At 36.1% G+C, this 12246-nt stretch overlaps 1 protein-coding gene across 3 annotated transcripts in view; it reads left to right on the top strand.

The window, feature by feature from the left end:
- The window catches only part of pcsk6 (proprotein convertase subtilisin/kexin type 6), a 121136-nt gene that overhangs the window by 62838 nt on the left and 46052 nt on the right, over nucleotides 1-12246 (top strand). For all 3 annotated transcript variants that reach the window (XM_048183811.1, XM_048183810.1, XM_048183812.1), the window contains exon 12: nucleotides 5251-5439. In XM_048183811.1, coding sequence (XP_048039768.1) covers nucleotides 5251-5439 — 189 coding nt within the window. The remainder of the gene's footprint in view (nucleotides 1-5250; nucleotides 5440-12246) is intronic.

Below are 12246 nucleotides of genomic sequence, written 5' to 3'. Positions count from 1 at the left end.
GGTGGCCATTCACCAGCCATCCAGAAATCCATCCATTTAGACCATCTATTGTAGTACAGCATTAGCCAGTGAATAAAACTATTTAAAAATGAGTCTTCATGTATTTCTAAACCCACTGTAAATGTTTCTCTTTGTGAGGATTGGTTAGTGGTGTCTAAAATGCATCTTTACGCACAACTGCCAGCCTGCATGGAGAGCTTCTTGAGACTCCAGAGACACCAGGAGCTTGCTGCTCAACACTGGCTTTTTTATAGCTGCCCTTTTAATACAATTCATTTTTTTGACAGGAACTTTCATTAATAAGCCTTTATCTGACCGAGTTGTGCTGTGCTCTAAATCACTCACAAATCTTATGATAATTTGATAATCTCCATTCAGTTTTCACAAAATATTAGTTGTTTTCATGCCTTTTGCACAACATTGCACCATTTCATGCTTTTCATCTTCAGAAAGATCTTTCTTCCTCCCCATATTGCATGAGAACTGTGACTTGCTTAATAATGTGGAACAACCTCTAAGTAGGGTTTCCATAGATCTGGCAAATTATTTTGTCTGAGATTGATACGAGTTATCTAAAAAGATGGATAAATAAACAAACAAACATTTTCTTAGAAAAACTAAAATCTGAATGTTTATTCTACTGAAATCGTACTGATATGTCACTTGCATAATAATTTGGAATGCAGTATATGTTTATACGTTTATGGTATTATTTGATCTTTTTGACAAAATAAATTACCATCCACTTTCTTATTTCACGCTTTTACAATCTTTTTAAAATCAACCAATTTGCCAGTTTATTGACTATGGACTGTCATAAAACCTGAAAAATAATAACTAAATATATATATACATCTTGCTTATTTGGAGCGGGGTTTTTTTTCAGAGCCTGGTACATTTTATTCCTTATTTCGGTTCGTTTAGGCATATACAGTCAAACAAAAAATTATTCAGACATTTTTTAATATTTTTGATATATTTTTACTAGTGGGTGCAGGACACTATAGTTCATTTATGTAAGTGAGGATAGCAAAATAAAGTAAGCTGTGACATATTATACCCAAAAATTCTTCATACAGTGGACTACCAGTAAAATTAATAAAAAATTTGGAACGAAAAATTATTCCGACACTTTGACCTGACCATATTTTGCTTAAGTGTTATCTGACATAATTAAGATTAATTTTTTAACTCTGAGTTTAACTCTGAGATTGTGTCATATTTTATTACCATTATAGTGAATAAACTGTATTAATTAATGAAATGTTCAAGGTGTCTGAATACATTTTGGTTTGAATGTATGAACAAAGCAAACGCAGTCAGATCCACTCCAAAACAATTGCTCTGAGATCGCCTGAACAAGGTGGTCTCAGTCGATTGAAAATGAACTCAGCAGCTTACTTGAGGTGAGAAAGCAATGTTACCCAGCGGACCAACGAACCAAGCGGTCTCATAATTCATAATGGTAAATGTGTTATATAAAAAGCAGTAGTGTCTGATTCTGTAAGTGTTTTTTTGTGGTTGAAAACCAAAGAGCTCTCCAAATGAAGCCTTGATTCCCACACTAACTGCATTTATCAGTTACAGATAAGTTAACAGATAAAGCCACAATAAGCTCATGGAGCAAACTTGTCAATTCATCTTGATGGATGACACAGAGGAATGTAAATAGGTTAACTCTGACCAATGAGAGGACAGTTCTACTCACATGTGACTTGCATGAACACACTTTGATACACTTTGAAATGTTGCCCTGTAAAAGCAAACAGAACCAAGAACAAAATGCAACATTGTTACAAATTAAAGGTGCAATAGGTAATTCTCTACAGAAAAATTTTTTGTTATACTGGTTATATCCTAATAGCGATCACTATGTTAAACGGTCCAAATGTATTTTTATAAATGTATCGTCTGTGGAAGGTGTAGGACCATGAAATGTTCAACCAATTGAAGAGTTTGGTTCCAAAACGCTATGAATCCATTTTGATTAATTTGAGTAAAAATGTGTTTTCTTTACCTAGAAAGCGGTAAGATGAAAACCACTATTTTCTGTTTCAAACTTTCACATAGCATCTTTTGGTTATAAAAACATTAAAAATTCAAATCTAGATTTTGATTTTCAAAGGTTTATTATAAAAACGTATTTTTCCCCAAAAATGTAATAAATCCATGACACGTGTTTTTTTTGTTTTTTTTTTTCAAAATGCAATTAATCCATCAATATAAAAGTTGTTTTTCATATTGAAAATAAACAACAAAGTAAGTTAATTCACATATATGACAGCCTCTGAACTTTGTCAATACTAATCTTACAGGCATTTGACTAAAAAATACATTCAGTCGTTGCTCCCAAAATGAATTCAACGGGGCATCTTGTTAATGTTATAAATGAATTATGTCTCTGTTTGTCATTAGAGTATCTGGTACTAAAAAAAAACACATTTGCTGAGTACATTGGTATTGAAAACGGCTTTTAAAAACTGTTCATGATTCAGTTTGGGGACCGTGACAGAAGTTTGATGCTGTCGTGGAACAAGCAACAGCCGGCATTGTTCCTCCTCCCGACTCGAGTGCCTCATCTTCTTAATCTCCTCATGTAAATGATTAGATTTCGATGACTTATGTTTCTTCCCCACCGCAGAAACCACCACAGGTTCATCAATGCCGTCAAAATTACTCATGTTTCTGTTTTTGTTGATCACAAAGTACAAAACAGATAAGGAAAACTTGGAAGAAGCCGGGTCAAGTCAAGTCAAGTCACCTTCATTTATATAGCGCTTTTTACAATGCAGATTGTGTCAAAGCAGCTTTACATTGATAATTGGTATATAATTTTACCTTTTAAAGAATAGTGTCAATGCAGGCAGATCAAAAGCACTGTTGAATAAATGTCAAGTCAAATTAAATTAAATTAGGGCTGCACGATTAATCGTATTTTATCACGATAACGATATCTGCTTCTCTCGATTGATTTTAAATAATCGTCACGATATTGGCCCGCTCTATGAAAATGAACATAATTTGGAAATATTGGAAGTAATATTAGGAATTTCGCTGTTTTATCTTTTGAAGTTTTACCAGTTTTCATAATGTTGATCAGCTAGAAATGATTTTTCTTTGCTTTACGAATTTGCCGGGCAATTTGAATCTGGTTTGTCTTATTGCAAACGAATTGTGTTGCTTTAAATTCTAATGTGAATACATATTACAAAGCGCTCACCAAAACCATGTTTTGTATTGATTTACCATCTAACGAAGTTATCATAGTTGGTTAAATTTAAGTCTTTGTGCCACCTACAGGCCTTTTGGGTGAAGTGTAGGTTGGTAAAGGTGTATTCAGAGCGCCACCATTACTATTTACAGTGCATGGAATGGTGCACTGTGATTGGTTGAGCGGATATATCGCATTCTGCAGAGAAGGGTGACTGCCGTTTGTCACGTTTTGGAAAGAAAGGGAGAAAAAATGACAGAATAACACGACGGAAATCGCATTTTACGCAAAATTAATAATTGACTTTTCAATACCGACCAGATACAGTACTGATTTTGGTGGAAACTCAATTTTTTAAATGCCGTTTATCACGTTTTGGAACCAAACTCTTTAATTATTATATTTGGTCTGAATGAAATAATATGATGTCCTACCTGCCTGTCAACATATGTTTTTTACATACACTTGCGCTGTTGTGCACCCTGTTAACGCAGACATCATACATCATCAGCTTGTTTCATGCTATGATGAGTTTATACAGACAGACCTCAGTCACAGAGCACCGCAAACAAACAGCAGCAACCTTTTACAGTTCCTACCGAATCAAAACAACGAGCTTATGCTGCGTTCACACTATAACTACCGTAATTAAGAGATGGCAACCCGTGACATTCTAACCGGAGCTGTTCAGTCAGGCTCAGAATTATGCGTTTCCAAGACAACAGTATCAACGCCGAAATGAATCTGCAGCAGTCAAGTACAAGCTCTCTAAGTTGTTTATGCACTGTAAAAAATGACCGTGATTTTAACAGTAAAAGACTGTAAAATTGCTGCGGTGAAAAACTGTTGATTGGTTTACAGAAAGTTTCCGTACTATATACGGTGAATAACTGTAATAGATCTAATGGTACATTTAATGTAATTTTACGGTAAAATACCGTTAAATTCACAGTTTTTGGAAGTGAAAAATAACAATTCATTGTAAAATTTACAGTGAAAAACCGTATATTGACATTCCCACAATTCCCTGCGTGACACTTCACATTTGATATATTTTCGTTGAAATAACTCTGTTTCTTCTTAGTTTTTCTCATTTTTTTCTAATCAGTTATGTACATTAGGGTTTAATGTTACATCTAATGTTGTTAAATTAATGTTTATTGCATTTTTTAAATTTCATGCATGTTACCATGATGGTGTTTAGTGTGTGTGTGAATGACACTGTGTGCACCTTCTATATATTAGTATTGTCCTCCTCAGCTTGTGGAAAAGCTGCTTGTGATGAATTTTGATTCATCATGTGACTCTTATCACCACTGTGTTTGGTGACTGTCAGTGTATTATAAAGGTACAAAACAGATATTAGTACTTAATTAGGTTGATAAATTAACATTATATCAGTTAATGAAATACGTTATTTTACCGTAAATTTAACAGATTTAAAATGTAAAATTCACATGTAACTCCGTAAGTATGTTTACGGTTTCATGTCATTTTTACAGTATTGTTCTGGTAACCACAGCTGCCGGTATTTTTCCGTAGAAACAACGGGATTTTTTTTACAGTGTGGTCATTATTATTGTAATGTTATGTGCTTTAAGACATGAGGTAGTTTAACTCCATCCCTTGTGACGCTTTCCGAGAGCAGCTGTGTGTGTGTGCCTTCATGTGTTTTGGAGGAGGCGTGGCTTTGGACGCCTATTTGTGGAGAGGGTGGGATCATATGCTTTCAATACTAGCTGGCTAACGGTAGCGTTTCCCAGACCACCTACTGGGCCTTTAAGTCCCTGTTTAAGAACAAAGCAAATGATCTACAGGTCTGAAAATGCCCTTAGTTGATATCAGGGTTCTAAAAGCTTTTTAGAATCTTTTTAAAATCAGTAACCGTTTATTGACTATATTGTCATGTAACCTGAAAGTTTTTTTTAATCTTCATAATTTTTTTAATTATCATATTTTCACTCATGAGAGCCTAATGTTGGGTCGACGAATGCAGATCTGTGTTTTAGATTCACTGACCCCCTTGGGTCCTCTTGCAGGTACATTCGAGCGGATCAGAAACTGAATGCCAGCATCTCGACCACAGGCTGCAGCGAACAGCCCGATCAACACGTGGTGTTCGTGGAGCACGTGGTGGTGCGTGTCCTCATCGTCCACCCTCGCAGAGGAGACCTGGAGATCAACCTCATATCACCCTCAGGGACGCGATCACAGCTACTGGCTCAGAGGTGATGCTCACTTACACGCAACAAAACACACTAGAACACGTATATACAGCTGAATTTACAAGAGACAAAAAGCTGCTTTATATTTTTAGTGGTGCTGCTAATGTCAAGCAACACTATTTTATCCTTTTTGACACTTTTTATTGGCTGGTTTGTGGAGTGGACAGGAAATGATGGACAGCAAACCACCAGGACCCTCATGTATAAAACTTTCTGTAGATTTCATCCTAAAAGTGTGTGTATGCACAAAAGGTACACCAGAGCCTGCTCAATTTTCCCTTTGTAAAACCCAGTAAAAAAAAAAAAAAAAAAGTTTTAAAAGTTTTCAGAGAAGAGTTCTCCTTCTCATTCTTTTCCAGTAGTATTTTTATTCTCAAAAGTTTTCCAATAGCATTTTTAATTTTAAGGCCAAATAGTATTTTCAGTTGTTTTAAACAAATCAAATGTATGCAATTTTGCCTATAAGGTATATTTTATGATGTTTATACATGTATTTTTTGGTCACACTTTATACCCCCTCTGGTGAAAATCAAGTTTTTAATGTTGTTTATATGTCAGTGTGGTGTTTTTAATATGCTTAAAGCAAACCATGTGCAAATTCACAAGTCAACACCATTGCTGAGGATTTTCTCCTTAAAACTGCAGTGAAAAAAGACAGTCTCAAACCCGCGGTTCGAAATCGCTGGTGTTTCTGACGTCACAAACTACCTTGTAACCAATCATGTCAATGGGCCGTCAGGCTTTACCATATCATTACCTAGTAGGGGAGTCTCAAGAGATGCTTATCCCAGTATATTTTTTTGTTGATATGAAAAATTGTGTAGATTTAGCAATATAGCGGGTGTATGATGTATATTATTATGTTATGATGAACAATATGCCTTTCTCCACCGACATTCTGAGTTGTTCAAAGCATTTGTCAGGATACTGTTTGTTAGAAGGCAGCTGTCTGGCTCTCACATGGTGAACAGCTCTCACATGGTTTGTGTAACATTAGCAACACATTATTATCTGTTTACTATTACTATCTGTTTGATAACATAGTCAAGCAAGAGGCTAATCACATTAAGTACTGTTATGTGTCGACGTTGTAAAGAGTGATATTATTGTGCAGCGTTTACCTCAAGCGTGCCACACGAGTCCTGAAAAGTGAAGCCAAAGCGTCTCGATCGCCCCCAGGTGGCTGGAAGCAGTATAGGTCATAAACCCCGCCCTCTCCATGTTATGTAATGGGACGCGAGACAAAGAAAACAATCAATTTACACTTTAAACTTTTTTTTTCCAAAGACAGTTTCTGTCATTTTAATAATAATAATAATAATAATAAACTTTATTTTATGTAGCACCTTTAAAGGTAACATCTCAAAGCGCTTTACAGACATAGAGATAAAAAATGGAATAAAGATCATATACATACCATATGTATATACATACATATTTTAGGCAGTTTTTATCATGCTGGTGTTAGTTCAAGTGTTCGTTCTTTAAATAAGTTTTGGTTTTAGTTAGTTATTTGATCCTAAAAATGGGGGTGTGACGTCATGATTGACAGATGAGATTGACAGATTCTCTGAATGAAGTAGTCACTTTTTTCTGGATCTTCGCCATTTCCATAACTGTTTATTTCACACTTGTCCCTCTCATTTTCTATGGTGGTTACAGCAACTTGGGTTACCCTCATACAAACATATGCACACTAATATGGTAATATCCTACTTTTACCGTAGTGTATTCTAAAGGGGTCTACATGGGCTGACAGGCTCTGATCTGGCTGCTGTGGATTCTGTCACCCAGGAAGCTTCATCCTGTCAATCACACAGCGGTTTGATATCCTCTCTGTTGGTCTTGATGCTCTGCACTCTCCAAATCCTCTCTGCGCTCCGCTTCAGTGTAGTTTAGTATTCTCTTAGCGGTTTTCACCGCATGGTTATGATGCTGGGACTCATTCTCATAGCCCTCACGAATATAACTCTCACACACTCCAAATCACTCGTTCTCAGCTGCTTTTGCTTCAGGACGCAGATTTTACAGTGGCAACACAACACAGGACCAGAACTAAGTATCTTAATTAAACAAAAATGTCAATAAAATCAAATATTCTATGATTACTATTATTATTATTTTAAATCTTGCATACTTTTGTTCTTGTTTTTGGAGGGTATTACACAATATTTATAATAGGAAATGTGGGTCTTCAGACATTGAATGGCAAAAATGTCACTATAATCAAATGTATATAAAATAATTTTGGCTCCAACATAACAAAATTATTATTAGGCTATTTTAAATAGGGATGCACTGATACCATTTTTTAAGGGCCGAGTACGAGTACCGATACTTTTTTTCTAGTACTTACCGATACCTATACATTTATTAATTAATAATCTCTCTTTTTTTTTCAAGCACAACACAGTGAGACTAATGAATGTAGGACAGCTTCTTTATTATTACTCTAATGAAAAAAGTAAAACAAAATTTATGTGCTTGTCACAAACTTAAAGAACAAAAATTTCACAGTGTCCAATAACCTTCAAAGGGCATAATTACCAATATATATAATTGTTGTTATATAAAAAGAAATTTACAAACAAATTACAAACAATACAACAAATACTATAGAGATACAAATTAAATAAACTTGCCTTTCAGATACAGTAGGTTTATTTACCATGTATACATTTATTTAACATCTTTTGTTGTTTTATTAACATTAATGACAAATATAGGCTACAGTCCCTTTAAGACCGAATCCATGGATACTGACACATATCCTGTTTTCACCCAAATGTTTACATCCACTAAAGCCATAACTGACTGTATTTACATGAGATACTCCATAAGATGGACATTTTGACAACTATGTGTGCATTTGACCATTCAGGCGCAAGGAGAACTGATCGCGTGTTGTCTGAGTGAACTGGGATTGCGCGTGCCAGAGAGCGCTTCTGATTTCTGTCATTCAGCGCGATTCCGCCTATCCCGCCTTCACTAATTCATGACAAATTGTGATTGAAAGCATGCAGTTCGCAATGTGTGGGTTGTCATCATTAATTTTGAAGTATTTCGACACCTCTGAGGCTGACATTGTTTCTGCTCCTGCCGCCGGTGTCTCTGTGCACGGAAAGTTCTGTCAGTTACGTCACTTGAGGTATCGGTCTTTGGTATCGGGGGTATTTTTACGAGTACAAGTAAATGAGCTTGGTATCGGGCTCTAATGTTGCATCCCTAATTTTAAATCCTGCATAGTTTTCTTTCTTGATTTTGAAGAATAATACACAACTTTTATTAAATGAAATGTGGCTTTAAATACCAAGAATGTCACTAAAATCAAATACATAAATTAAAGCATTTTAGCACAAGGCTGCAACGTAACATTATTATGGGAAATGTGGATCTTCAGACATGAAATGCCAAAAATGTTCAGAAAAATGAAACGCCACAGTCGTCTTTTCTATCCGTAACAATGTCCGTCACTCCAGTTTGTCTACGTGAAAGTCCCTCCATTCTCAATTCTCCACGGAAAGCTTATTGTTTTGACGTTCCTCGTCTTATTTACCGCATGGAGACGGAAGACCTGTCAAAATCCACCCCTGCACAAACATCTCCCACAGAGCATCTGCTTTTGTGAAAACAGACATGACAGCCTAATGGGGCTTCCCGCATTTGGAGAGTATTTATGAACGGCCAGCAGTCGCCCCGCTCGCCTGCTTTCTCACCCCGGGCTTTCAGTGCTAAGTGTTGATGGAGCGTTGTCCATATGACGCCTGCAAATTGCCAGAAAAGACATTTGCCTTGAATTATCGCTCCAGTTGGAGAGGGATGCTGTGGTCGGGACCTCCCTTCATCTCATTTATTCAACATGCACGCTGCCAGGGCCAAATGCAGTTCAGATTTACCGTCTCCTTATAGCGCAGATCGCCTCGGCTTGGTGGCGGGAGAAGAAAGCACGCAGATGTAATGTGCGAAATTCCCTTCCAAGCCTGTTAACAAGGGCCGTAAAAGGGCCAAGTTCAGAATTGGCAGCTTTGCAAAGCTCTCATTAGTAGTGTGATTGTGGACGGAGCTCAAGGGGAAGAAGTGTTTTTATCAGTATGAGTGCAGTTCAAAGGAAGCGCTAGTGGTCAGACAGCAGGCCGCATGAGCAAATGTGAGCCACCCTTTTGTTGATATCTGATTCTTAGAGAGTGAGTTCATGCTGATCATAAGTAGCGATAAGAATCAAAACTTATGAAAACTTAAAAAAAAAAATAAAAAATAGTGGGACCAAATGATTTCCATGATATTTGGTTCTTAAATGTTTGCATTCATGCTAGGATAGTTAAACTGCTTTCCTTTTCAGCTGACATCACCCAGGCCCCATTGGATATTGGCTATTAACCTATTACCCTGTGTGAACCTGATATTATGGGGAGTTCAAGTCCTCCTGGGAAGTTCATATACGAGTTGAGAAGTCATGTTTACGACTTCAGGTGCGTTCAAGTCGCTTTCGTCGGAGCAAGATGGCAGTGTAGCTTCTCTTAAAGGTGCCCTAGATTCAAAAATTGAATTTGCCTTGGCATAGTTGAATCACAAGAGTTCAGTACATGGAAATGACATACAGTGAGTCTCAAACTCCATTGTTTCCTCCTTCTATAAATCTCATTTGTTTAAAAGATCTCCAAAGAACAGGCAAATCTCAACATAACACCGACTGTTACGTGACAGTCGGGATCATTAATATGTACGCCCCCAATTTTTGCATATGCCAGCTCATGTTCAAGGCATTACACAAGGACAGCCAGTATTAACGTCTGGATCTGTGCACAGCTGAATCATCAGACTAGGTAAGCAAGCAAGGACAATAGCGAAAAATGGCAGATGGAGCAATAATAACTGACATGATCCATGATAACATGATATTTTTAGTGATATTAGTAAACTGTCTTTCTAAATGTTTCGTTAGCATGTTGCTAATGTACTGTTAAATGTGGTTAAAGTTACCATCGTTTCTTACTGTATTCACAGAGACAAGAGCCGTCGCTATTTTCATTTTTAAAAACTTGCAGTCTGTATAATTCATAAACACAACTTCATTTTTTATAAATCTCTCCAACAGTGTGTAATGTTAGCTTTAGCCACGGAGCACCATCAAACTCATTCAGAATCAAATGTAAACATCTATACTCACATAATCCGACGCATGCATGCAGTATGCATGACGAACACTTTGTAAAGATCCATTTTGAGGGTTATATTAGCTGTATAAACTTTGTTTATGCACTGTTTAAGGCAAGCGCGAGCTCCGGGGGCGGAGAGTGCGCGATTTAAAGGGGCCGCAACCTGAATCGGTGCGTTTCTAATTATGCCCCAAAATAGGCAGTTAAAAAAATTAATAAAAAAAAATCTATGGGGTATTTTGAGCTGAAACTTCACAGACACATTCAGAGGACACCTTAGACTTATATTACATCTTGTAAAAAAACATTCAATGGCACCTTTAATAAACTACACAAAAATACAGCACGTTTTTTTAAACCATTTCTAGAAAATGAAGAACGATGAATGAGCATCAGGTGTGTTTTGCTTCTTAGTGTTTTTTTAATTTATGAAGCCACTGTAAACTTTATCATTACATATTATATTTACATTTATTACAATGCTATTACATTTTGTGCAGGGAATTAGCTTATTTTGTTGTAAATAAAAAAAGCCTGACAATGTCACTGCTAAATACCTATATATGAAGAGTTTGGTTCCAAAACGCAATAACTCCATTTTGATTAGTTTGAGTAAAATGTGTTTTCTTTACCAAAAAATTGGCAAGATGAAAACCACTATTTTCTGTTTCAAACTTTCACATAGCATCTTTTGGTTATAAAAACATTACAAATTCAAATCTAGATTTTGATTGTCAAAGCTTTATTATAAAAGAGTATTATTTTTTCCCCAAAATGCAATAAATCCATGACACCTTTTTTTCATATTTTTCATATTGAAAATACACAACAAAGTAAGTTGATCCACATATATGACAGCCTCTGAACTTTGTCAATACTGATCATATATACAGGCATTTGACTAAAAATACATTCAGTCATCGCTCCCAAAATGAATTCAACAGCTCATCTTGTTAATGTTATAAATGAATTATGTCTCTGTTTGTCATTACGGATTAAAGGTGCCCTAGAATCAAAAATTGAATTTACCTTGGCATAGTTGAATAACAAGAGTTCAGTACATGGAAATGACATACATTGAGTTTCAAACTCCATTGCTTCCTCCTTCTTATGTAAATCTCATTTGTTTAAAAGACCTCCGAAAAACAGGCGAATCTCAACATAACACCGACTGTTATGTAACAGTCGGGATCATTAATATGTACACCCCCAATATTTGCATATGCCAGCTCATGTTTAAGGCATTAGACAAGGGCAGCCAGTATTAACGTCTGGATCTGTGCACAGCTGAATCATCAGACTAGGTAAGCAAGCAAGAACAATAGCGAAAAATGGCAGAAGGAGCAATAATAACTGACATGATCCATGATAACATTATATTTTTAGTGATATTTGTAAATTGTCTTTCTAAATGTTTCGTTAGCATGTTGCTAATGTACTGTTAAACGTGGTTAAAGTTACCATTGTTTCATACTGTATTCACGGAGACAAGAGCCGTCGCTATTTTCATTTTTAAACACTTGCAGTCTGTATAATGCATAAACACAACTTCATTCTTTATAAATCTCTCCAACAGTGTGTAATGTTAGCTTTAGCCACGGAGCACCATCAAACTCATTCAGAATCAAATGTAAACATACAAATAAATACTATA

The sequence above is a fragment of the Megalobrama amblycephala genome, linkage group LG3, assembly GCF_018812025.1.
Source record: "Megalobrama amblycephala isolate DHTTF-2021 linkage group LG3, ASM1881202v1, whole genome shotgun sequence".
Taxonomy (NCBI): Eukaryota; Metazoa; Chordata; class Actinopteri; order Cypriniformes; family Xenocyprididae; genus Megalobrama; species Megalobrama amblycephala.
The sequence above is the reverse complement of the archived record's forward strand: the minus strand, read 5'-3'. Positions and strand labels throughout refer to the sequence as shown.